This window comes from Corvus cornix, chromosome 2, assembly GCF_000738735.6.
Source record: "Corvus cornix cornix isolate S_Up_H32 chromosome 2, ASM73873v5, whole genome shotgun sequence".
Classification (NCBI taxonomy): Eukaryota; Metazoa; Chordata; class Aves; order Passeriformes; family Corvidae; genus Corvus; species Corvus cornix.
This window is the reverse complement of record NC_046333.1, coordinates 17389215-17415890: the sequence shown is the minus strand read 5'-3', so window position 1 is coordinate 17415890 and position 26676 is coordinate 17389215. Positions and strand designations below refer to the sequence as shown.

The window sequence follows — 26676 nt, the reverse complement described above, 5'->3', positions numbered from 1 at the left end:
ACCTGCAGATATCAAGGAGTACCTGCATCAAATTAGTCTGTGATGAAAGACTGTAAATGTACCTGTTCTCTTTCATTCATGTGTCCTTTGATATACAATACCTACTGCTGTGCAAAGCCTAAATTAGTGAGAAAAAGGATAGAATTAAAAAGAAAAAAAATTATTTTTATTTTAGCTACACATAAAACAATATATTAATCTCAAATGTTTTCTAGCTCAAAGCTGCTTTGTTTAAAGATACAGATCCTGCATTACAATTGGATGGACACTGCACTGTTTCTTTTTTAATATGATGGCTTTGTGCTTTGGTGTATTTTATTTATTTCACAAACATTAGAAATAGTATTATATGTATGTATAGGGAATATATGTATGCATAAGGAATATAACCTTGTATTACCATACCAAGATTTTAAAAGATACTTCTGGGTTTTTTTTAAATTTTCAAATAATGAGTATGGATTTTAAGTTGCTATGAAGCTGCCGTTGAAAGAAAGTGCCATGTTCTTGATATGAAACCTCGCAAAGAACACGAGCTTGCCACACCCATGCAATCATCTCCCAGTTAGTCTGAGTGTCATATGGTAGATATCACAAACCAGTAACCTGGAAACTCCCAGAGAGTGGAATTTTTAGGGGGTGGGTTCTTTATTTCCCACTAACAGGCCTGTATTCAAGCTGGTCTGCCTTTCATGTTGAGGTTTGCTGAGAGCTTACTCTGCAGCTGATGAAGTTACTTAAAGACAACATATTACCTGTTTTGGGTGAAGGTCTTTCCAGCCTGTCATTAAAACTGGAAATCTTATCTCTCATGTATGTCTGAGGTTCTTAGGCAAAGATTTTGCTGCCTTCAGTGACAGCTTGCCCTGAATAAAAACATAAGGATTGGATTTGAGTCCATTTTTTATTGTCTACTAGTTTCTGCTTTTATTCTTACTCCGCCTCTTTTTACATAATGTTTCCTTGTGCCAATTCTTTCGAAGTTTTGCTCTTTCTTTTTTTTCCCCCCTGCTTTCCTTGCTTTTAGTACAACAGTTTGCACTAATTTGACTGCTTGAAATTCCTAAATAGATGACAGTCAGCTGTTCCCAGAGCTCCCTAAACACATTGATAGATGATAAAAATGCTCATGGCTGTGACCTCCCTTACCAGGAGGGGAGGTCCTCCTTTACCTGCTTTGTAAACCAGGTAGCTTATCTGAATTGCAGGAGTCACGCAAGTCAAAGTCCAGTCAAGTTTTATGACTTCCAGGTAGCTTTCCAAATGAGCTGTTACTCAAAGAGGGGTTAAAAATCACTTTTTGAAGGTGGGCGTTTTGCTACCAGGGTTCCCAGAACCAAGTGAAGTTAGCAACAATGTTTTTTCTTCTTCAAACAACCCATTCTTCTTGTCATCCACGACCTTAGCTTTTTCAGTAAGTTTTTCACAAATCCAAAATACGTTAGTTTATGTGATCGTGTCCCAGATTCTCTGCTTTTATTAGTCATTAGCCTTATGAATACTAAAGAGAATTAATTCTGTCCCTATCTTCCTTTTAACAAAGAGGAGTAAACCATTACCTGGTGTTTAAGGGAACACAGTTACACATCTGAGAATCTTGATTCTTCTCCATGTTGGATTGCACTTTTTCTAATAAGGGCTCTGGAAAACTAATCAGTCTTCTGAAAATATGAGCAGTAAAAATATCTTTCCTTGGATACAGGTTAAGATCTGGGGTTAAAAAAAGCCTCAGCTGGCAAAAGCAAGACAGTTGCAAATATCAGCACTCAGTAGGACTCCATGAGAAATGATGTGATGCTGAAATTATTTTTTGTCTGAATAGATGCCTTTCTTACATCATTGCAAATTTGAACTCCATGTGACTAAGTGAAAAGACTGAGCGGGTGTGTTGGGTAAAGGGCTAGTCCCTGTATCACTTGATATTTACTATAGATAGCTTGACCTTTGGCTAAACTAGATTGTTTACTTCAGCCATGCTGACCAATTTGTATATTTTTGGGATAGAAGGAAGTAAAATGAAAAGAAAAGGTAGGATTCAAACAGTATAGGAAGAAGTTTGTGATCTAAGAAGACTCTTAGTTGGTGCACTGATAGCACTTCTAACACTTCAAAAGACATACAACTGCAAATGCTGTTTGACCTTATAGCAATGAGCTGTGGTGTGGCTTGGACACTTGCATTGCAAAATTCGGTTGAATTAAAGACTTTCCATGACCATTTCTCCTGCCAATAGTGCTGACTCCAGAACTCAGCACAGCAACTTACTTCTTCTGACTTTCTGTGTCCTTATATTGGAAGAAACAGGTGTAAACATGCTGCTTATGTCTTTTGACTATCAGCTCTGTTTTATAGTATTTTTATATTATTTACATTCTAACCCATTTCATATATCTGTAGTAGGAATTTTATTTTGACTCGTTTGTTTGGTAATGTAAGATGAGAGCAAGGGTTACGCTTTCTTTATGTTCATTTAACTATATTAAGTTGTTCAGTTTTATTTGTCTTCAGTACAATGAGAAGAGATACAAATATGGAACAAAAATAAGAGCTGAGTCGTTAGTACAGGGAGTCAGAAAGCCATGCATTTATTTTGATTTATGAGTGCAGTTACTAAAAGTATTTTTCTTTTAAATAGCAGGAATCTGATATACAGTATATTTAAACCAAATAAAAATGCTGATCTGTACCAGAACTGTATATCTTTGAAACTATTCCTTTTTTGGAAAAAAAAGAGATGACCCCATCAGCTCTGTGGTGCCCTGAGGAAGTGCTGAAATTGAGGCTGGTCTGAAGGGTTTGGCTCCCTGCATTGGTGGTGGTTGTCTCTGTTATGTACATGGTGTCCTTCATCTCTTCAAAGAGAACAGGGAGGGGGGAGGAAATGCTTTATGCATTTTCATGAATTACATGACTCTGTTCTCAGAAAATTCTACCATAAAAAGCATCAGTGGAAAATCAAAAGAAGGGAACTGTTGGTTTGAAAGCAAAAGCAACAATTGGTTTGAATGCAGCACTATTTATGAGGGTTGCCATAATGTTAACTTTAGAAAAATAGATCAGTAACAGCTTTTTTATATTCAATCCAAACAATCTAATAGCTTATGGAATGGGTGGGCCATGCTATACTGATGAGATAAATGTGGATATTGGCAAACCAATGATGTAATTATGTGAATTCGACCTTTTTAGGACTGAAATGTGTTATGTTTTAGTGTGTTTATATTTTTGTCATTTGTGATAAAACCCTGAAAAATCTTGGCTGAAATGCCAGGAGGTTTCTTAGTGCACTCACCATTCTGTCTGCATAGTACACAAAGGAAGCATAGGAAAATAAAGCATGAGAAATTTATTAACTTCTCTCTACTTAATTGGATAATCTAAACTTTTTTTTAACTCTCACATTTCATTTGTTCATAGGAAATTAAATACATAAATAGGCAGAAATGAGTGCCTGTTAACTGATCTGGGTGTTTGTCTTACCAATCAGGAGTAAAGACTGGTAGCAGGGAGATAGCTGAAATGATGAAATGCTGCTGGGGAAATAAAGTTCCACACAGAGGCACTGTGATTTCAGACAGGCCAATCAATGCAAAATGTGCTGCATCTCATCCATCTTTTTGCTCACTTCGCCTAAAGCCTAAAGTGTGGCTAGACTGGAAGCTCTCATGGGGCGGATCTGGGTCAGCCTCCGAGTGGCCTTGTGCTCCCTTCCCTTCCAAGTACAGTTCAGCCAGTGTGTTGTCAAAGTTGTCTGACTGACAGCTAATCTGTGACAGCAGGTTCAGTACAGGTATAACCAGGCTAGTCCAAATACAGAACCCATTCCTGTAGCTATGTTTAAGAGGATGCATGTTGTAAGCTCACCGTTTTATGGGAAGAACAGCGATACTGCTTTCCTCTTATTTTTTTGTTTGCTTCTTGTTTTACACCTGAAAAAAAGGTGACCTCCGTGTAGGAATGGGAAGGGCCATCGAACATTATGATGGCCAAAGAGCTCTTGATGTGCAGGTGTTTTCTTGTGGTCGTAAGTCTGTGTGGTCAGGGGATTGATAACATGATGGAATTGATAAGGGGAAAATTCTTCTGAGAAGTAAAGGCTGCATGTACATGCGCATGTACACGCGCATGTACACACACATGACATCTCTCATCACTTGCCAGAGCTTGGTGATGATTTCATCAAACCAGAGTTTCTGTTGTCCCCCTCTAACAACCAGACACGTACAGAGGGCAGCAGCCACCTCAGCGTTCTCTCTCAGCACGCAGTCCCACTGCACGGGGCCTCTCAGAGGTGCTGCACTAAGGCCTCACTTGTAGGAAGCTGTTATTTCTCACAGTGTCTGAGGGAGATGAAGCTGTTTGGAACCTTACATCTTCAGTGGTAATGGCTGAACTAGTTTTTGAAACCTAATGCTGGGTTTCAAAAGCCATTTATAGCTTTAAAGTGCATCTCAAATATCTTTGTTTTGAATATGAGAGTGGATTGCAAAGGCAAGTGATGGTCTTATCTTCTTTTCCCATGTTCTCAAGCATTCATGGGTCACTCCAGCTGGCATTTACCTGAAGTGCTCTGCTCACTTCTTTCCTAAAAAACACCCTCATGTTCTGACCACACCTGCCAAAAACCCCACAAAGCCTCAGACTATTAAACAAAACTAAATAAGTTTATCTTGGATGTTCTTCTTCCTAGTCCTTCTTCTCCTTCCTTCCTTGTCCTCTCCCTCCCATGCCTGCTGTGCTAGGCTACAGCATTGTAATAACAAAAAGTAATGCAAGATCTTCCAGCACGGAAGAAAATTTGCATTAGTTCATGTTTTTCCACTTCATTCTGTTTTTTTCTTTCTTTCATTGAATTTTTTGTTGACTTTTCCTTCATACACTACAGTCTCTTTAACTCCTCTTTTTCTCATCAGCTCCTATCTACTCAGCTTAAGTAAGTCTCTTATTTTTCTTTTTTTATTTATTATGCCTTTCTTGTTTCGCTATTAATTTCTCAGCATTCCATCTCCAATATTACTTTCATCTTTCACAAACCCCTATTTAATATCCTTCACACTGTCTCATTCCCTTTTTGTTTTGTCTTTTTTCCTTCCTTCTGTAGTTCTACACTAAGAATTCCCTATTACCTTTCCACATAATTCTTCTTTACGTCCTGTCTATCTTCCCAGTTTCAGGGAATCACAGTCATTTAGGTTGGAAAAGATCTTTAAGGTCATCAGTCCAAGTCATGAGTTAAGTCTTAGTTAAATGTCTGCAATATGTGACTTGCTTCTTTTTATTAATATTTCTGCATTACCTATGAACTAAGAAGGAAAGATTTCATGCCACAAACTCAGTTCTCTGCATTTAAAAAGTTAGAAAGTTTAGGCATAAACAAGTGTGCTAATGGTAGGACAGAGGAAGAGGAAAATGAATGTACTTCTGTGTTGCTCTGCTGCTAAATAATGTTTATTGCCAGCTTCAGGAGAGAGATGCTTAATTCTTAGTTCAATAAAACAGGAACCACAGGTCAGGTTGGATTCTCCACAATGGATCACAGCAATGTCCATTGCGTGGATCAGCAAGCAGCAGATGGAATGAAGCTGTCATTGTACTTTGTAGTTATAGGATCTCAGCTTCCCTATAAAGAAGGGGGAGAAAAAGGAAAAAGGTAGGATGAGAAGCAGAGCAGAAAGTGAGCTAAATGAAAAGACATATGGGCAGGCTCACTATAAAGAATTTTTTAAAAATCTAATCCTTGTAAGCTCAGTGTAGAAATTGCCGCCCACTGCAGTCAGTGGTGAGAGGTTGGGAATGCAGAAGGGCAGTTCGTCCCACCCAGCTCTAGGGGAATGAGCTGACTCTGGAGGATGTCTGGCTGACTTTCTTTTAATGCAACATTAGGTGAGAAAAATCCTCAATCTGGAGCAATTAATATTGCTTCTTGACTTTTTGAGAGGTGCTTAATGCATATATGTCTGTGATACATGCTGTGATACTTCCCTATAGCTAGGCAAATGCCCTTGCTTAAATTAGTACAGAAACAAGGGGGAAGCATGAGGTTTGAATTACAGGGTAGAGAGACAGACTGCAGACCTGATGTAATAGTTCAGTTTTGCAGAACCTTCTTTATGCAACTCCAGTGAGAGCTGGCTCTATTTGCTCTAGTAAACGCAAAAAAAAATTTTGAGAGGCTTATAGAGTTTCCAGCAGAGGAGTTCCTACTTTTACTTGTTTGCCTTTAACTTTTTTAATCCCTAAAAATCAAAAATTTTGGATTATACAGATCTGTCACCACAAAAGGACAGGCCAAAAATTTACTGCTACTATGCAAAACATATATGTTTGTATATGTACATAATGTTAATACACAGGTTACAAGACAACACCGTTCTCTTGGGAGTGTGGGCTGGTTCAAAGGCTTTGTACACAGGTTGCTCCTCACTGCAAACTGCAGCTGTTCTAGTGAGAGTGCTGCTTTGCCAGCAGTGACGCTGTAGAGCTGCCTGTCCTCTTTACAGTGATGCATTCTAGCCAGTAGTAATGTGCTCTGTGGTGAGAGAGGGCTTTTTGTTTGTTTGTTTGCATTTATGTTGTAAGAACTAGGGAGCTTGGAATAAGAGAATTTTATGGTACTTGTGTTTACCCCAAGGCATATCTGTTCACTGCATGCCTTTGGAATCAGTAAACAGAGGGAATACAAACAATATGCATGTTTAGAAGATAGTGTGGTCTGCACATAATCTCAAATCCAGTATGTGTTAGGCAGCCAGAACTGTTCTGTTCCCTCCCTGTTTGTTTAGCTTGGCGTCTCAAATTCAAAGAGCTTCTGTAGGATTTTCAGTCTTCAAGGAAACGCCACACACTTCCTTGTAGGTATAAACATGGGCAGTGGGCTGAAGAGCTGATGTGAAAAAGTCAAGGCTGATTTGAGTTTTTCAGGGTCATGGAGAGCAGTGTGGAGTGCAGAGTGGCAGGAGCACAGCCTGGCTGGATGCCAGGGTGTGCTACCTCGGCGACTTTGTGAAGGACAGCAGTCTGGGGGGCTGTGTTCTGCTCCCTCATTTTTGCCATGGGGAAGCAACTGACACTGAGATCAGGATGAGGTAAGAACACTTTTTTCTTCTCTGCTGAGTATTTTGGAGGCAAAGCTAAGGGTGGATCACTCTCCTTTCATAGAAGAAATTGAATATCATATCATGGTGCCACCCTAAGCAGAGAGAAGAAAGATGCTGGTGGCAGTTCCCCAGCTGCCTTCATGAGTCTTGTGTATCAGAGCCAGCAGATTTAGGAGATCCTGCAGACAACTCCACAGATGGGTCTTTGTCATCTCAAACTGCTGGTTTCTTGGATCAAAAATTAGAAGCTGGGTGGGCAATAAGACTGGTGAGGTGGTAGAAACTTCCTTGGCAGAAAAAACCCCAAACCTCAAAACCCAAATCCACACCCAAAATCCTAACCCCAAACCCCCAAACACAGGAGAAAATATGCTTTCTTTGTAATTCAGCTCTAAAAGCTGTCATCAGCAAACTGTCTTTCCATTTGGATTCTGCTGGACTGAACTAACTTGTTGAATTTAAGCAAAACCCTATTGACTCCACCACAAGCTTTGTTCTGGACTGCTGAGAACAAAACCAAGTAATGAGTTAGTGACCAGCAATCACTGTAAGTGCTTCCCTGTTTTCTGTCAAGGAAAGAGTTGTTTACAGCACTATAAGGCATTAACTACTTAATTATTTCCATCCATGAAAGTATTATTAAAGGCATAGGAACCAAAAGAGCAGTTAGCAGGAGCAGAAAGAACTTTGATCAGCAGTCAAGCAATAAGTTATGTCTATGTCACACGTATATACCCCACAGTAGACTTCAAAATATTCTCTGGCTTTATAATTGTGTGTTCTACTGATGTTTAGTCTCTAACATTTTTTCTGCTTCAAAATGAGGGACACAAGCAGAAAATAAATTGATGTGATGAGCAAATTGATGGAAAGGTCCAACAGACCAACATTGTTAATGATGTAGAAGAAAGGAGGGTGACTGGCATTACAGGTCTGTGGTAACTTGAGCCTGTCATTAGTTTTGGTTAACATCGGTTTTAAAGTCCTAAATTAACCTAAACTTCCAGGCTTGGTCTCAGTGAAGCATAGGGTGTTGTGCCTCTTAGGGGCATACCCTTGGTTTACACAGGGGCTTGAACTGAAAAGGAGCTCTTGTTCTGTACAGTACTTTATAAATAAATATATGGCATGTAATTATACACGGGATAATAGATAATAGATGGCAAGCTAGATAATGCTTGAGGGCTCTGATAAAGTAATTGAGATGGAAAGTGATGCTTGAATTGTTTGTATGCACTGTTAGAACCTACAAATTAAGTTACAGCCTTGGTAATGATGTAACTGTGCCCGATGTATTTTAAAACTAAAAGCAGATTAATTCATCTAATTAAAAGCTTTTTGTATGCATCAGACATACATGAAGACTCTTGCATATCATGTCATATGTATTGAGAACTAGTTATATCCCAGTCTGATGTTCTGGGATATACTTTGTCATGCTGGAGTCCAATTACTGAAAATGTGCAGCCTACCAGCTTGCAAGTCATTGCATGGAAACTTAGCAAAATACAGTAATCTTTATTATCCTGCATGTTAGCATAATAATGTTATTTCTCACTTCAGGTTTGTTAGCCTGTAAGGAAGAGCATGGATAGAAGAATATTCTCTGCAACTGCTGAAAAGCACATGTAGCATTAAAGTGTTCTAGGAGAATTTGCTTGTATTTTTTACTCTTGATGTTTCTGAGTCGGGTTGGTCCGCCAACCTAAGCAGCTTTTTAACTAGGTCAAGTATATACATTCATTCATTAAAAGGGGATGCTTGACTGGTTGGTTAAACCTGCCAAATATAAACCAGATTCTTCAATGGTAAATACTGCTTTACCCCTACACTGCAAGAAACAAGCCTTGACTGATTAAATTTGAAATAAACATAAATAGGTTTAACATTGTTTCTGTGCCATAATAATACTTTATTATAGTGCTACTGCAAATATTTAATAAAAATAATTTTAATATATTTATGGGGAAACTGAAAAGTAAGCATTTATGACAAAATTTTTTTTCTTACATTTATGAAAAAACTGTTACTATTACACTTCATATAAGGTTCTAGTAAAGGTCTAGTCAAGATCAATAATAGCTTACAAATTTACAGCTTACATTACAAATCTGAATTCACAGCAGCTGTCTAGAAATCTGGAAGATTTCTCTGATGCTGGGCTGGGGGTAGTAAGGGGTGGAACACCTGGATTTTTAATTTTGGCTACCAGATCTGCTCTGATCTTTCTCCTGTTACTTAAATGCTTAGTGTCAAATTGCTGTTTCATACCAGAAATGAATGATGCCTCCTTCACTAGTGGCTGAGAGCAGTATTGTGAAACAGAAATGCTACTCCTGTAAGGTCCCATTAGAACTGATTCTGCACAGCAATATTAGCTGATGATCATATGCTTAAATTGTATTTTTATTCCTTTGAATGCCATTTATGATGATATAGGCAATTTTTTATTTGCACAAAAGCAAAATCAGACAAAATCCAAACCAAGAGCAAAAGAACCAACCCCCCAAAGCAGAAGATAACTGCAGGACGGGGAAGGGTTTGTGTCATGAGATTTTTCCCTTATGATATTAAAGTGTCATCTCTTTTAGGCTGTAAATGCTGTCTTTTTAAGGAGACAATTTCCATATTCTATGGTCTTTTTGTGTGAGGAGATACAAGGGAGTGAAGCATCCTTTCTGTTCTAATTTTGGAAAATGTATTTACCTTCTCTATTGTTTCCCCTTAAAAAAACCCAATAAAACAAACAAAAAAACCCCTAACAACCAATCATAATGCCTTATGTGGTGTGCTGCAGAGATAACAATGAGATTGATTTATGGGGATCCCGAAGTTCAGATTCGCCAAGTGGCTCAGGTGCCTGGTTAATGAGTAGACAGCTCCTCAATGGGAGGAGTTTGCTCTTCCTTCTGCAGTGTCACTGCCAATCTGAGGAGGTGAAAATCTTCTAAGGTTTATAACTACTGAAATTTTTTTCTTAAAATTCTGTCTACTGGGCTTGCTAAATAGTTGGAGGTCTTCACCTGTTGTTGAATATGTATATGTCTCATAGTGTTGCCTTTGAAATGCACTGTGTTACTGAAACAGAGGTTACTCACTATTTTATTTATGCCTTTTCCCCTTTGTGAGTCTCTTTTGTGGTTCACTCCATAATGTTAGTCTCTTTCTGTGCATCTTATAGGCACACATTAAAAAGTGATTGAGCAGTTGAATCACATAGTGTTGCACAGTTTGTGACTGGGTGACATGCCAAGGAGGTTATTTAGTGACTAATTTCGAAGAGGAGGAGAAATCGCAGGCTTGTCACGTGGAAAAGTACTTCAGTCTATTGAAACAGCATTGCTTAGATGACCGGATAAAGCAAGATGGCCTGTTGTGAGCAGAGGGAACAAGGAACATTTTCCCTGTTTCGAAACCTTTTCACAGAAGACATGGCTATGCAAAATATTATACCATAGACCAAGGATTGGGATTCAAGACTGAAAACAAAAAGTGCTTTATTAGATGACATGGAACCAAATGTTCATCTCACTGCTGTAGCCATTTGAGTGATTTCCTTAAGAAACAGTAAGTGACTTTAATTATTTTAGAGCAAAGATCTTATCAAAGATTGTTTTATTGGTCCGTAGGCAACAATGTTGTCTAAGTGTGTAGTAAGAGTGCTAATGTTTTAAACAGTGAAAACAAATACTCAGGGTAGCACCAGGATAGCTGAAGAAATTATGCCCAAAGAGCAGACTGTGTAGGATTTGGTCTGAAAACTCTCCTCTCTGCTTGTTTGCATGATCCATCTTCAGCATGCACATTGACTTACAGGCAAGGTGAAGCCTTGAATCAAACATTATTTTTGATATTACCATTACATTTGTTTTGTGGTTAGCTTAGAATTTTATGGATCTGTTTTACATTCAGTAAAAAGTGAACTAGATATTCTTTGTTTTCCCCATGGGAGCTTTAGGATATGGTATGAATTAAACTTATATGTAGTCAGGGATATAAAAGGACATACTGAGACATGTAAAATACCTTGAGGTAAAACATTTGGATCACTGTAGGGACTGGATTCATACACAAGTGTGCATTAAACATATATGTACAAAATAAGGGAGAATAATGTTAAGAATGTGTTTGATGCTCTATGGCATGGCAAGGGAAATGATGCTGTGTCTGAGCTTCAGGTCAGTGTATTGGTAACCACAGTATGGTGTCCTAAAAATTCTGCTTTTGAGGATCAAATAGTGCTTTTGCCATAACCTCTGTGCACACCTGCACAACTGGGAGAAAGATGTGGGGACTGGATGTCACAGTGATATTGAGTAGTGTGGTGACAACACCTGATTATGATTCACTCAGGATGCCTCCTTTCTGGAGGGTCATGTTTATGTTCTCTAAATTCCACCTCCTAAGATAGGGAGCATCATCTTCTGGTTCTCCTATTTTCTTCATGTCAACTTCTAGCTAGCTGAGCCTGGACAAAATAAACAGTAATCTATGAACACAGAAGCTGGAGGACTGGATGATTTCACCATCACTAACCATCACAGGCTCATCCTAACAAACATCTTATATTGACTGACTGTGTTGTTGTTTGTCAAGGAAAAGAAAAAAACATGGAATTAAGAGCATAAATGGAAGAAGAAAAACCCAATGATTCCCTTGACAAATCCACCATATTTGTAATCAGTCCCTAGAAAAAGAAAGGTTCTCTTTCCTAGATGGTCTGAGTTTTTATCTCAATTCTCCTTTCACCATAATACAGAGATTTTTACAGCTGGGCACATACCGAAACTATACAAAAGGACCTAAAAAACTGAAACCTAGGTGCATGCTAATACTGGGAAATTAATTATAAGTGTTGAGATTTCTTAGGGAGCTCTGCAACTCCTTTTCTGGAAAATTATCCAGGAAAAAAGAATGGAAATATGTGGAAACATGGAAAAATATAGAAAAATGTTAAGAGCAGCAAGCTGGGTCTTGGACTTCCCCATTCATTGGAAGTTTGAACATTTGAAATCAGCTTCATTTTACCAGCATGTGGTCCCCATAGTGAAAACCAATTGTGAACCCTGGCAGCTCCTAGAACCATGAACTGTGGGGTCAGATTCAGCTGAGACCAGGTTCCAGCTTAGGCAAGGTCAGTGGTTTTGTGATCTGAAACCTTTTTTTTGGGCATCAGAGGGCCCATTCTTAGCCAAAATTGCCAAGTAAGCTTCTAGTCTGGAAGCATTGCTGAGGAGTGATGGCTGTTGAAACCCCGGCATGTCTCACTGCTCGGTAACCCCAAACTACCGAGCACCCACCCTGCTGAAGAGACCATGGAAGAACTGGGGTCCCTATCCCAGATCAGACTCTAACAAAATTGACCCACGTCTACAAATCTGGAAAGCCAAAGCTCTAGAGCACTCAAGGGATGTCTGGTAAGAAATAACACCACTGTTGACTGAAATCTGCTGGGTGCTTTTTTCCCAGCTTTTGTCTTTACTGAAGTTTTTATGAAACGTTTCAGCTCTCTTGGATTAGAGTTGTCTGCTGAAAGTACGTGTCATTGGAAAGTTTCTGACCAGAAACAGCTAAAAGTTATGCTAATGTGTTTGAAGTTTTCAAATATGGCGTCAAGCAGCTGGAGGAACCCACAACTGCAACCAGCATGATTTTTTTTTCTGTAATGACCCAACAGAATGGGGAAATTTATAGGAACTAGAAGGCATTCTATGAGAAAGCAAGAACAGACAAGTGTGACAGCCTCTCAGTGATGTGTGATTTGGCTTCAGACAGATAGTTTTTATACAGATACTTAAAATTTTCATTTAACTGTTTACCAATTCTGTAATTTTCAAGTGCACTTTTTTGTATTGTAAATTATCTTATTTTAGAAATACTAAAACTGTATAAAAGTGTTTGGGTTTTTTCAAAAGTGGATTTGTGCTTTCAGCTCTCCAAATTCAACTGGAATGAAAGATCAGTCATGACAGAAGTGTTATCATATAGTGCAACTAATGGTGAAGCTGAGCGGTTTGGACAACTAGTACAGTAAAGCTGTCAATTTATTTTTATGAAAAAGAACAAACTTGTGGATTCTATTGTTGTTGGATTGAGGGTTCTTTAATTAAGTCTTTCCTCATTAGAAAAGTGAAGGATTGCCTTACTTTTTAGAGGATTTTTTTTCTGTTGAGCAATTTTCATAAAAGATCTCTTTACAAACAGTTTAATTTATCAGTTTTGTATCAGTACTTAGTGTTTCTGTAGCTTTTTCATCATAGACTCCAAGGTCTCAATATAATTCTTTGCAGGTGTCCTGTGTTTACTGTTGGGTGAGCCAGCTTGAGGAGCATAGGTGCACTTTCCTCAGGGAAATGCAGGGTGTCAAAGGGAGAGTAAGAAAAATAATAGCTTCACATGGCTGAGAGGTGATTAATGGAGTCTGTTGGGAACTCCCCAGTGTCTCCAAGAGGGTGCACGGGTAACCTCCATCTCAGGAACATGGTCTGTGTAGGTATTTTGGCAGTCTGAAAAACTTGGGGCAAAGCCAATTGCTGTGTTGTCTGGTGATGTAGAGGAGGCCTAGGAGAGCAGTGGGAAGGGCTGCCAGGTCAGAAACTCTGGCCTACTTTTCCCTTTGCCCGAGTTTCACTCTGACATCTTAGCAGATAATGGCTTGAGTCAGGCTGTATGTCTGGTATCCAGCTGCACGGTGAGCTGAAGGGTTGGAGTGGTGCTCATGAGTCAGCGGCAGGCTTGGTGCCGGGTGCTGGCTGGCATTGCCCTGGTGCGTGCGCAGGCACAGCTCCGCGTGCCCTGTCTGCTGGATGCAGAGGGACTGGCTCTGCTTGTCCTCTCTGTGAGCCACCAGGAGCAAGACTCCTTGTACCCACTCGGGTGGATGGATAACTGGTTTGCTGACTTTGTGCAACAGATATTTTCAAAATCTAGCAAGTTACTCAGTGTGCCAATAAGCTTTGAAATAAAGAACATAGCTGGTTTTATATAATGTTGACTCTTTAGTATATAGAGATCCTGTTTAAAAAATTATCAAAATCTGTATCTTACAGTCTTAAGTCTTGTTAGACTGACCAAAAACCTCCACAGGAGATGTTTAAACATAGTGTAATCTTTTTTGCTATAGAAAGTGAGAGATTCTCAATGATGTGATTTTCCCTCAAATGTTTTATACGGAAATGGTTGCTAGCTGTTTGCCATATTTTAACCAAAGGATTGATAAGACAAGTTTCCATTTCAAGGGTGTAAGTTCTGTAGGCAGTAAGAACAAGGAAGAGAGCTATGTGCTAAAGAAAACCACACCCTTAGGCAAACATATTACATGGCTGCAGTCGAAAAGCACATGATCCTGTCCTTTCTCTAAAAAATCTTCCTCTTGCCCTCAAAGCAATTGTTTGTGACAGCACTCGTTATTTAGAGGCTCAGATAAACCCAATATCCTCTTTCTCTGTCCCTGAGTCATGCCAAGTGGCTCAAGATAGCCTATGTAGAAGAATATGGGGTTTAATGAGCAACATGGGGGTTTTGTGGTGAAGGATGGAAGACGAAAAACAGCGCAGAAAGTGAGATATATATGAGAGAGAGTAGTGTGCCTAGGCTGTCACACCAAAGGGGTACAGATGAGAAGCAAGAAAAGACCATCCTTCACATTTTTAAACTTACCATTAGCAAAGAATCTGGAGAGGAAATACCAACCATGTGGCAGAAGACACTGTAATCCACCGGGTGAAGCTGCCTGGCTCCTGGGAACCAGCTCAGATCCCTGCCCAGCCCACATGCCCTGGTGAATCTTTCCTGGGCACCCTGGACTCTCTGGCTCCAAAAGTCTCCCCTTTGGTACACTCCACCCAGGGCCTGAGTCCTGGCTTAAAACAGCAGGTGAACTTTTCAGAAAGGGGTTGGGTGCCCAGGTGTTTGTGCCCTGCCCAGCCCAAGGGAGCCTTTATTGAGGCTGTGTACACCAAGTGCTATATTAAAGCAAAAGTAAATAATGTTATATACATCAGTACTCAGACACAAGATTTTGAGCAATAGTCCCATATTCAAATTCTTTTCTGTCTTAAAGTATTCCATCTAAATGATGTTAAGGTGGAAAATAGTAATTTTTCTTATGACAGATTGCTTTGACTTATGAGAAATTAATGAGCATATACAGGAATATGAAGTCCAGAAGTAAGGGGAAGTTAAACCTTTCAAATCTTCCCACGGAGGTTTTCTCCTCTCTGCAAGGTAACATTGGAATTTTCCTCTCACTGCAACCCAGCATATCCTAGTGGCTGTGGTTTCTTTGACAGATACTATTCCATCTGTTGTAGCTTTATCTGAAGCGACTAAACAGGGCATGGTGTAGCTTGTACAGTAGAAATCTAGGAGCATTTTCTTTCTCTGTGTTCTTCTCTTGGTATAAAACATCTGCATTTGCCTGTCCCTGAAGACATGATCCTAAAGCTGCTCAAGTCAGTAGGAGTTGTTTTGTTCTGCTGGCCCAGAGCCAGAGGCAGTACACACAATATGGCTTAGTACGTTGCAGTGTTTCTTCAAGCCAATAGAAAATATGTTGAATTCCCTCTTACAAAGCGATTAATACTGTTTAGTTATATTTTAATTATGTCTTATTTTAAATTCCAGACTAGATTAAGTCTCTGTGCAAATGAAAAAATTATGCCATGTTCTTGTTTGGCTTCATAATTTTTGTCTGGCTCATAAAAGGCCTATCCCAGTGCACACCTTTGTTCTGTTCCACTTATTTATTATTGCTGTGGCCACAATCAGGTTATCTCCTTTCTTCTTTCTGATACCTCATTCTCCAGACTGTTGATCTCCAGCCCTGGGGAACGTCATTTCTAATTCCTGAGTGCAGAACCTGCTGTGATAAGAACAGCTATTGTTTATATACTAACACTGCAATTCCCTTACCAGTGGAAAAACCTGTGGTGGGGCAGGAATAATCTCTTGCTTCATCTGCCATGGATCACTGTAACTTCAATGAATCCAGTCACATTATCAAAGCAAGGAGTGAGAGGGGAGAAAAATTGTGTAGATTTCAGATCAGCAACATCCAATGTACATTATTTTGTGTTTTGTAACTTTAGGAATGTGGAGTCAGGCTTGGTGATACACAGTTTTCTACAATCCCTTGGAGGTAATGGAGAGGGAGGCTGAAACTGTCAGCATGAATTTTAGAAACTATACATTTTTTTCCTATGTAGTTGGTCCTTAGCTGAATTTTTCATTTCCCTCTTCATCCGCCTTAGCCCAAGGGCACCAGAGCAGGCACATGATGCTTTCTAGAGGGAGAATTTCTCCTGTCTGTCATTGATAGTGTTCAGCCATCTAGAGAGGTCATGGTTGTCAGAGTGAGATTCTACACTCTCAAAAGCACAGGTATCCATTGCAGATTTTTGCCAAGGCCTCTCTTAACAAAGCACTAATACATTTGGACTGGCAGTTTCTCATTTCTTTTCCTTGCTTGCTCGTTCCTTACTGCTGCTTACAAAACTATGATAAAATGTTCAATGACTTTCTGAGCGTGTGCTCCACAAACCCTCTGAATCACTCTTATCTTTGCAATGGCACATGTTATATAGGGTCAAACTGTTTTCATATAACTTGACTATGTTGTAGTCAATTAATGTGTGGGTTTTTCTTCTATGCTTTGTGTATCCTTTGTGTAATAAAGACCATATCAAGTCATTAAAAACTTAAATCCTGCACTGAAGAAAATCACCAGTTAGTTGTAATATTTATTTTTCTTGTCTAAGGACTTCAGGTATGTTTGTGATGCCAGAGCATCAGCATTTTTATCCTGCTTTGGAAGCAGGGAACTCTAGCCTGTGTGTCTGATCAATAAACTGTTTAAGTCTGTCACTGGCTACATGTACTTGAAACACGTGGCACCGCAACCTCTGATTTCAGCTTCAGTAGCTGTGAATATCAGATTAGGGTGAGAAGGTATTTGCATAAGTAAAAGCATTTTTAAGCCGCTCATATTCCTGTAACATACAGCCCATTTTATTGCTGTTTATAGTTGTTATTTTCATTAGGCACTGAGGTCCCAAAGTGTTTTATTTATGCAGATGTAAAATTATTTTGTCTTGAGGGTTTGTTTTTATTTCCTAATTTTCCATAGACAACCCACATCATGTTTTGCTCATTCAGTAATTTTATATCTTCTGTGTTTTTCCTTTTCTTTCCAGATGCAGAGGGAAATTGCTTATACGGGACGAGATGGCCCAAGTGGTTCCCGCCCTGGATCTGCCACACACCCTCTGCATGTGATGCCCAGCTCTCCACCCTCCACCCCAGTGCCCCACTCCATGCCTCCCTCTCCGTCCAGGATTCCCTATGGTGGGGGCCGGCCCATGGGTGTGCCAGGCAATGCCACCATCCCCAGGGACCGGCTTTCCAGCGTGCCAGCCTCGCGCTCTATATCACCCAGCCCAAGCGCCATTTTGGAGAGACGGGATGTGAAGCCAGATGAGGACATGAGTAACAAAAACCTTACCCTGGTCCGAAATGAAAGTCTGTACGGCGACCCTTACTTGTTTCACGAGGGGAGGATGAGTGTGGCTGCACCACTCCCTGGACACCCCCTTGATGTCCCCGATCACATCGTAGCCTACCATCGCAGTGCCATGAGGTCATCGAGCACTTACTGCAACCCCTCTATGCAGCCTGAAATGCTGGAGCAGTCCTTGTACAGACAAAAGTCACGAAAGTACCCGGAGAGCCATTTGCCCACTCTTGGCTCTAAAACACCTCCAGCCTCACCCCACAGGGTGGCTGACATGAGAATGATCGATATTCATCCTCACCATGGCCCTCACATTCCTGCCCACACCCTCCAGCCTGACAGGTCTTCCCCCAGCCGCCAGTCCTTCAAAAAGGAGCCAGGACCGCCCATGTTTGCAGATGCAAAAGCACGGAGTGCTGTCGGCCTCTCGGGCATGGCCGAAGCAATGCCCTCTCCCGCGGACAAGCAGGCCTTTGGCTATGGGTCACCCACGATGCCCAAGGATAAGGAGACAAGGTAAGGCAGAGCTGGGGCTTAATTTATGCAAATGAGAAACGTTCCTAATCTGCACATCCTTTGTCGTTTAAGACTCAGGGGACAATGTAATGTGTAGGAGGCTGCTGCACCCGGCTGCAGTGTTTATTAGCTGCCTGTCAAGGTAGTTAGTAATTTAGAGGAGATGTGACACCATTCATTATTAATTTGAAAGTGTTGCCAACCCATGATGAATCCCTAGTTATTTTCATTTGTGTAAATTTCAGTCATTGGAAAAAATATAATAAAATAAAATGATTAACTGGGATTTTTCTTTCCAGACAGCCAGATCATGTTACAAGAACAAATGATGTTCTGTTCCTGCTAATAAGGGAATATATTTCACCCCCATTAAGAATGACACTCTGATATTACAATTTTGGTTCTTTATGAAGTGAAGTTTTTCTCATCTAGTGTTAGGAAATGGGAAGAATTTATCATTACTGTCTTATCTCCAGTAGAACATGAATTTGCATAAAAATAGGACAGTTGTTTACAATAATGTTCCGTGAGGGGAAACTGCTGAGAAAAGCAAGTCTGTTCCAGGGAAGAAATTGAAACACGAATGCTGTTCCCAATGATTTTTCCAGCATCACAAGTAGTTGGTGACCTGACTGTTGTTAACTTCTGTGCAATGGCAATGATGACAATGATCTCTCCTGTCTTTTTAAGGACCAGATTTACACAAAGGTCTGTGAAAGCTTTTCCTGCCATAGACCCTGCCCTGGGAGAGAAAAATCATTACATGGCCAGGCGGTTGCTTTGTATTTATATGAGCTGTGTTAATCTCTAGCGTATTGTTTGTGCTGTTAACTTTTATAGAGCTCTTTAGGGAAGTGAAGATGAATAGCTGGAAAATGCTGAGCTCACAGAGGCCAAAGGTAACTGCTGACTGCCTTAACCACTGGGAAGATATGGAGCTTCATATAGACCCCAGGCTTCCCCTCTATCTGAGCAACTTGCTCAATAATTAGTCACCTCTTACCATGCTTGGCCAGAAAAAAAAGTGGGTCGTGAGGTCCACTGGTGGGGAAAAACTGGAAGAAAATAAAGAAAATCAGCCACCCACAAAAATTACAGGCTTATAGCTTGGTAGACACAAGAGTACAAGTTAGGGCATATTACAATCTAAGATTAGTGAGATCTGATTTTTATGTATCTGTTTCCAAGAGAAAGTTGCAGGTATCTGAAATTTCATTTCAAGCTACCATTATTAAAGCTAGGAAATTATTTGAAGGAAATTTGCCAATTTTAATCCATTTACAGATTGAAAGTTTTACAAAGTTCATGATAGGGATTAAAAATAAGGAAGGACACCAAAAACTTTTTTTTTTATGGGCAATTTTCTGTCTTCCCACTGGGTATCTCAGCTGTTCACTCAGCTACACAGATATGCACAAGGCTGTGTTTGTGAATGGATAGAGAGCAACTACACAGATAGTTCTACAGCTCCTTAAAAGGGAGTTTTGCACCAGGAGTTTTAATCCCGGTCCCAGAATATATCAACAGTGAAGAAAACAGTATTTGCATAATTGCACTTCCATATAAATACAGGACCCTAAAATTCAGCATGGTGTGTATTAGTCACATGGCACTGAAAGAATAATTTTGAAAGCTGTCTTTATGTGTTGTGGTTTTTTTCAACCTTGAGGAAGTGTGACTTTCTAAAAAGTAATTGTAAATACCAAAAGCAATTTGTGCAAATTGGTGTGTTTTCTAACAAATCTGCAATATTAAGAATTGGGTTTGATTTCTACAAACACAAAATGCTCTAAGCTGTAATTTTGCTTTGTAGTGATTTTGTAAACTTTGAAAGCAAACAGTGTTTAAACCGTACTAAACCAAACAAGGGGTTATCCATGTTGAGGTGCTCTTTTCCTGCTTCAGCAGGGGCTGAATTGTTACCAGGTTGTTACGGATACCTGAAGGGTGATGTGTATAATGGCAGACAGGTATCCCCTGCCTTGTTGTGTAGGACTTAGAGTTTACACCCCTAAACAGTATGGGCTTGCTTCTGTGAGTAAGAACATTTTTGGGATTGGAGAAATAGGGCTGAATTCATTCTCTTCCAGGCATGGTAAAATGAGGTGTCTGCCGCTTGCTTGTATATGTTACTACTTGCTGAGGCCAAGAGCCTAAAAGCCAGGCCACAGAGAGCACATAGTAGTGTGTTCAGTCAGCCTGCATGCAGAGGTGTCAGCTGTGGGCAGACAGAGCAGCTCTTAGCCTTGGAGGTGCTGAGGAGAGAGGTCTTACGCATCTGTGCACTGTGGCAAGACAGACTCCCCTGATTCATTCAGGAGCAGGTTGAGGACCCTGCAGGCAACAAACGCATCATCTCAGCACTGTTGTTGCTTTAGTCCCTAGTGGACTGTGCTGAGAGCAAAGAAAACATCTCTTGTGTCATATCTTTGTGGAAATTACCTTCAAGTAGTGCTGTCACAACCTCAGGACAATGCAAGTTTAAATATAAGTCAGAGGAAGATTGAAATGGATAGTGACAATGTCAGAAGTAAAACTGAATCTCTCTTCCCATCGCAGTTCTCCTTCAATTTTTACAGTCCAAGGCTGAACTGGGATATCTCTGTACTTTATCAGAATATGTTGGGTACTTACACCAGACAAGACCTCTCATTGACTGGATCCTGGTTTTGTTGAAGAAAATAGTTCCATTACCTTTGGAACATTAACTGCAGCAGATTTGGATCTATGAGAGATGAAAACTGGTATTTCTGAGCTCTCCTTTTGGAGTTTCCCATTTTAGTTTGACACTGCAGAAGCCAGTTTCATCAAGCCTGTTACTTAAGGCAGAGTTGAGGGGGATTTAATTGCTTCATGTAGGGCTTTCTTGTAACTGCTTTACCTCGGTTATTTCCAAGATAGCTACTTCTGTGGTATAAAGCATTGAATAAATTCTCACAGTTAATTCATTTACCAGAAGAGTTCCTCCTAAAGCTTTACTTTACAACAGTAAATAAAATAAGATAGTGTTCATGTGCAGAAAAATATTAGAAGTTATAACAGTTTGCAGGATTTCACCTTCAAAGGTGAAAAAATGCTAAAATCTCTTAAATCTGAAGTCTACTGGAAGAATGAGTAAATTTTTGTGAGTGAGCATGAGTTGTTTAAACAGTGATTTGCTGTCATGTTTTTGGATGGCTCATTTTTGTAGCTTGTGGGACATTTCTGGAAGTTACTATGGGCCAAGCAGATGTTTAAATGTTGATAAATTGGAAAAGAAGCTGTTTATCCAAAAGTGCATAAAATTAAATGCTGTTTAACTTTAAATCTTTGGATTTATAACACATGTTGCAAAATTCTAGGTTATTTGATAGTGCTAAATATGTATATAATAAATGCTGCTACTCCTTAAACAGCAAGATAACTCTAGAATATTTTTCCTCCAAAAGCATTTTAGGGGTGTACTGTGGTTCTCTTCTGCCTGAACACAACTTTTGTCGTCTACTTTTTATGCCATACTAGTGAGAGAAGATGATAGTTGGACTGAGCAAAAAATGTGATCACATTTTTGGCTCACGGCTTGCAGTTCAAGACTAAAGTGTAATGGCCATGTGTAGATTATTAGATACTGTTCCCTCCACAAAACCACTTTATTGTTTGATATGTTGAAGTATGGATGGACTCTATGCTTTGGGAAGAATGACCTTACTTTGTAAAGGCATGGACAGTGAGAGACTCCGTCAGCAATGCACTGAGAAGTGTGTAAGGGAGGCTTTGCACATACACCCTCTCAGACACTTTCCACAGGGTCAAAACTGCATATTCCTCGGTGAAAGGTGTTGAATAACCAGGCAGAAAAAGATGAAGTCCAATGACCAATACGGGATGGAAGAAAGGTAAACTCTATTTTGTCTTCCTTCTGTTAGAGGAAGATGAGATGCAGGCTCTGGGATAAGAGTTGTCAAATAGTGTAACAGCTGGTGTGCTTCAGAGCTTCTTTTTTAGCTTCAAGATGTAGAAGGTTTGAGTTTAATCTTCTCCTTAGAAGACTGAAATATTCACCTGTGTGAATCCTTCTGTGGGAAGAAAGCAGAATACAGAAGAGTTCTGCTGATCTTGGGTTCCCACCCTTCCAGGACACCCACTCATCTGTTTGGGGGGAATTTGGGATAAAGTCTGACTAAGACACCTTCACTTGATTCTAGGAAATCCATTGGGAAAGCCAACCTACTCCTGTTTCCTTTCTTTTTCCAGTGAGATTAAAAAAAAAAATTATAATGAAATGTTTCTATCATAGGGTAATATAGAAAGAAATGTGTATTTCTCTGTTTCTGACCCCCTTTTCATGGCTTCATTTGGAGTTTAACTATAAAATATGAAGTCACTGAAAATGTTTTCTCCAGGAAGGTGTGCCAGTCAGTTCATGGTGCAGATTTGGTGTTTTGAGTACATCTGTTGTGGGTGATGTGCTGCACAGCCTGGGGTTGGACAGGAACATGAATGAACAGTTGCACAGACCAGTTCTATTCTGTGTCTGTATGAAGTATCTTCTCAGTGATGTGAATATTAAAGATGTCCCCAGGAAAGGGAGCTAACATGCAAGTAACGTCATGCTTAAATAGCATTGCTGTGACAAGTGGATACCAATTCAGCAATATGCTGTACCCCTTCTTGGAATTACTTCCAGTTAACTGGAGTAGAAGGAATAATGTGAAACATCAGTGAAGCTGTAAGGAAGAAATCTGGTGATGAAATCTGATGTATCCATGCACAGTCCCCAGAAGAGCAAGGGCTTGCATTGGTTCTGCTGAATTTGGTGAACGAGATACTAAGGCCAGGCCCCAGTTCCTGGACATGCCCAGAGCCAGAGCTGTGGGTCAGGCTGCTGGGGAGAAGAGGGCTGGTAAGTGGCCTGTCCCTGCCTTCCTGGCCAAGCTCTGTGAGAAGCCAAAGCCAAGTCTGACAGAGTTCTGCTGGGCGTCGCTTCTGACCTTGTTGCCTCCTTTCCTCCCCCACCATGGTGCCACCTCTGACTCTCCCAGCATTCACAGGAAAACAATGTGAAACAATGCCTTTCTGTGCTCGGGTTGATAAAATAGCCATTTCTTTCCCAGCTGCTGTAAAAGGGACCCTCCCTGCTCTTCCTGGGTGGTGGACAGATGCAGCTTTATCTGGGAAATTAATCTCTGAGCAGAGAGCGTTGGCTCTTCTCAGGCTACCACCCTTCTCGTAGCAGCAAGCAGAGGCATCGCTTTGTTGTGTTCTGCCTGACCCTCTGTCCTAGTGCTCCACATCCTGGCCTGCCCTACGTCACTGGGGTGCCAGCCTGTCCTGTGCCCTGGGAACCTTGGTCTTTCCTATGTCACTGGAGTGGCAGCCTGTCCCATGCCTGGGAACCCTGGCCTGCCCCATCCATTGGACTCTGGCCAGCCCCGTGCAGGCAGAGCTGCTGGGACAGGCTGTTCCCACCTTCCCTCTCCCAGTAGTGAGCACAGCCAGGGGTAGAAAACATGCTGAGAACCAAAAATGTACAATTTTTTTCATGGCAGTGCTGGCATCCCCGATAGACCCTGGCCTGGCACAGCCTGAGGAGAGCATCTTTTCTCTCCTGCAGCAGAGGCTGCTCTAGCCCTTCACAAGGAAGTTGGAGGCAAAGGGGTCGACCGCAGATCCTGCCCCTGCTCTTCTGGGGCCTTGTGGTGACAGAACTGGGCCACCAGCCCTCCAAGCACATCAGCCCAGGTTGTGGCCCCACCACCAGGCCATCCACATCCTTCCCTGTGCATGCTGGAATGCACTGCCTCCCACCACCTTCAGTCCGACCGCCTCTGAAAATCAGGTTGTTTTATTTAATGCCTAAAAGGCACCTCCTTTCAGACACCTGTTTTTGAAATGTTTAGTGCTAATGGCCATAACAAGTCTGGGTATCAGAGTGAAATGATTACAGGAAAAATCTGCCTTGTTTCTAACAGAGTAACTCCAGAGCACACGTAAATTCTTCACATTCTTAATGCTTTTACCATATGAAAAATAATGTGTTCTGTGCAATTGATTCCAGTATTTCATTCATTTTTCATCATCTCCTATCTTGGAACATCCCTCTCCCTCTTAACAACATACTTTCCTAGATTTCATGGCAAAGGACATGATCAGCTCCGTGTTGCCATAATATCCTTTGAAGCAGAAAATTGTTTCCAGATTATCTAATGTGGGATGAAAAAAACATCATATTTATGGATTGGTAAAACAGATAGACTTCCAGTTGAGTTTAGTTCCAGGAAGGTTTTGTGATGATTATCTGGGAAAAAAAATGTTTTCATTATTAAGTGTCAAAAATGCTTCATTAAAGTTTTTTAGACTATATTTATCCCTGGGTTTTCGTACTTGTTTTTGTTCCAAATGTTACTGTAGCCTGCACCAGTTTCTTATTTTAAAACTTGTAATAGTGGAAATTCCGTAACGTAGTTCTTGGTTTGAAATTAATTAAGTCAGATTCACTAGTCTTCTCATCATCCTTCAAAATACCTTTCAACATGCAGACAGAAAAGTAAGAAGCGTGCACTGCATTAAATTGCAGTAAGAACACGTCTGCTGGCTGGGGACTGACTGAGCACTCTCTTCTTCCCTGCTTTTGTCTGTTAGCATCTCATTACTTGTTTTGCTGCCCTGTTTTCTCGACCTCTGGGTGTCTCTGAGTCTCTCCTGGCTATGATATCTGTGTGCTATCCCAGGAAACCTCATACATTCCCCGAGTGTGAATGAAATAATTAGCCAGGATAATCCATCTGGCTGCAAGCAGGGCTGGTTACTTGCTTTGTATTGTGTCAGCTTGCTTTTGGGTGCTGTTGGTACCTATGTTTGAGTTTATATGACTATTATTGATGGATGCTATTGCTTTGGCCACCAAACAGCAGCTGCAGCTGGGGTGGCCAGTCTGGCTGCTCCCATGTGCACGGGATGCTGCAGTGGCGATGGATGGGCTGTGCAGCACTCTGAGTCTGTGTCTGAGTTTGTCTGTCCCATCTTCTCTCATCAGTCACTGCTGCTGGTCTTAACCACTTGCTTTTTGAGAAGTTTTGTTACCAGTCATCTTCCAAAACCACAGGCTGCTGTTAGAATTTCCTTCTGCATGTCTCCCCACACACTTAACTGCTGTAATAGAGGGATGCCTTTTCAGAAGGTCCCATACTGATGTGTGTCTGTGTTGTGCTGTGTCATTGACGTACTGGCACATGTAAGTAGGCACCTGCGTGAGCAAAAGGCTGGTTTGGAGATGACTGAGGAAGTCCCCTGCTACCTGACTAATATATGCATTTATGCAAACAGACAAACACACAAATGTTAGCCTTCACATCCAAAAAAAAGTTATTGTTCTTGTTTAGTGACCTTTGGTTCCTATGGAAAACACTGAATATACTTACTGTAGTTCTCCATCTGTTTTCTTCTGCTTTTTGGGAATTTCTTGGGATATCTGCATGAAAGAAAATCTGTTTTATTATCATGTTGGCGTACAGTCTGCATTTCATGTCCTGTGCCTCTCTGTCACATTTCTGTCCTTTTCACAGCAGACAGTTGAGACGTCAGGTACAAAGGATTTGGACTGGAAAGTAGTCAGTTTGGACAGATTAAATGCTTCGCAGAAAAAAATCCTGGGTTTCAGGAAAGTAAAAATAGTAACAAGAAGAAGTGTACAGTCTTTAATCCTTTAACCTTAAGTACAGACAAAACGATTGGCCCAGTGTAGGTAAAAGAGAAAATGCATGTAATGCTGAAAATTTTTTTTCACTAGTTCCAAGAGGCCTTAACAAATTGTTTTAGGTGCCTGTCTTGTGAGATCATTAGAAGTTTATTATTTGGTTGTTTGTTTTGTTCTTTTTAGCTAAGCAGATTTTTTAAAATTGTCTGTTACCGTGCAAAAGCTGTCCAAACCAAGATGTGGTAAGCTGCTGCAATAAGGTATATGCAAACTGGTACCCAAGGGCCTTTGCACAAGCTCTGTAGTGTCTTTCCAATCCTGTGGTAATCATTCACCTAGAAAAACAAGTCTGAAAGCAAATATATCTGGCTTTAACAAACGGTTCTCTTGTCTTACAGAGAGAGGATACAAGCCATGGAGAAACAGATTGCCAGTTTAACTGGTCTTGTTCAGTCTGCGCTTTTTAAAGGGCCAAATACAAGTAATAGCAAAGATGCTTCTAGGTAAAAACAGAATTCATCTGTAACGATTTTAGTAATCAATCAACAAAAATATATTTGAATGTAATAGTAAAAAATAAATCCTGAATGCTCAATCATTTTTAAATTTCTTTATCATCTCCATGAGAATGCTAGGCAGAGAGGAAGAATATGCCAAATGATAGATGGAGATTAACTGCATTACTCTTCTTTGTGATAAAAAGAATTAATGTAGCTACATCTCTGTGCTTTCTACTGCTTATACTCCATTCCTTGCTTAACTTATACTAAAAGGTGATTAAAAAAAAAAAACAACTGACAAATTACTGGTGATTTAAATTAAAAATATGTGTGTTAGACAAGGCCATTTAATTTGTTGAATATAAACTTCACTACAGT

The 26676-nt window shown here is 40.4% G+C and overlaps 1 protein-coding gene across 17 annotated transcripts in view; it reads left to right on the top strand.

Moving 5' to 3' along the window:
* Window positions 1–26676, top strand: part of KIAA1217 (KIAA1217 ortholog) — a 364008-nt gene that overhangs the window by 296787 nt on the left and 40545 nt on the right. For 12 of the 17 annotated variants that reach the window (XM_039548494.1, XM_019285434.3, XM_019285432.3 and 9 more), the window contains 2 exons: window positions 17291–18123; window positions 26197–26301. In XM_039548494.1, coding sequence (XP_039404428.1) covers window positions 17291–18123; window positions 26197–26301 — 938 coding nt within the window. Of the gene's footprint in view, window positions 1–10643; window positions 10665–17290; window positions 18124–26196; window positions 26302–26676 lie in introns of those variants that run through there. The other 5 variants (XM_019285431.3, XM_019285436.3, XM_010399275.4 and 2 more) reach the window with 2 other exon arrangements.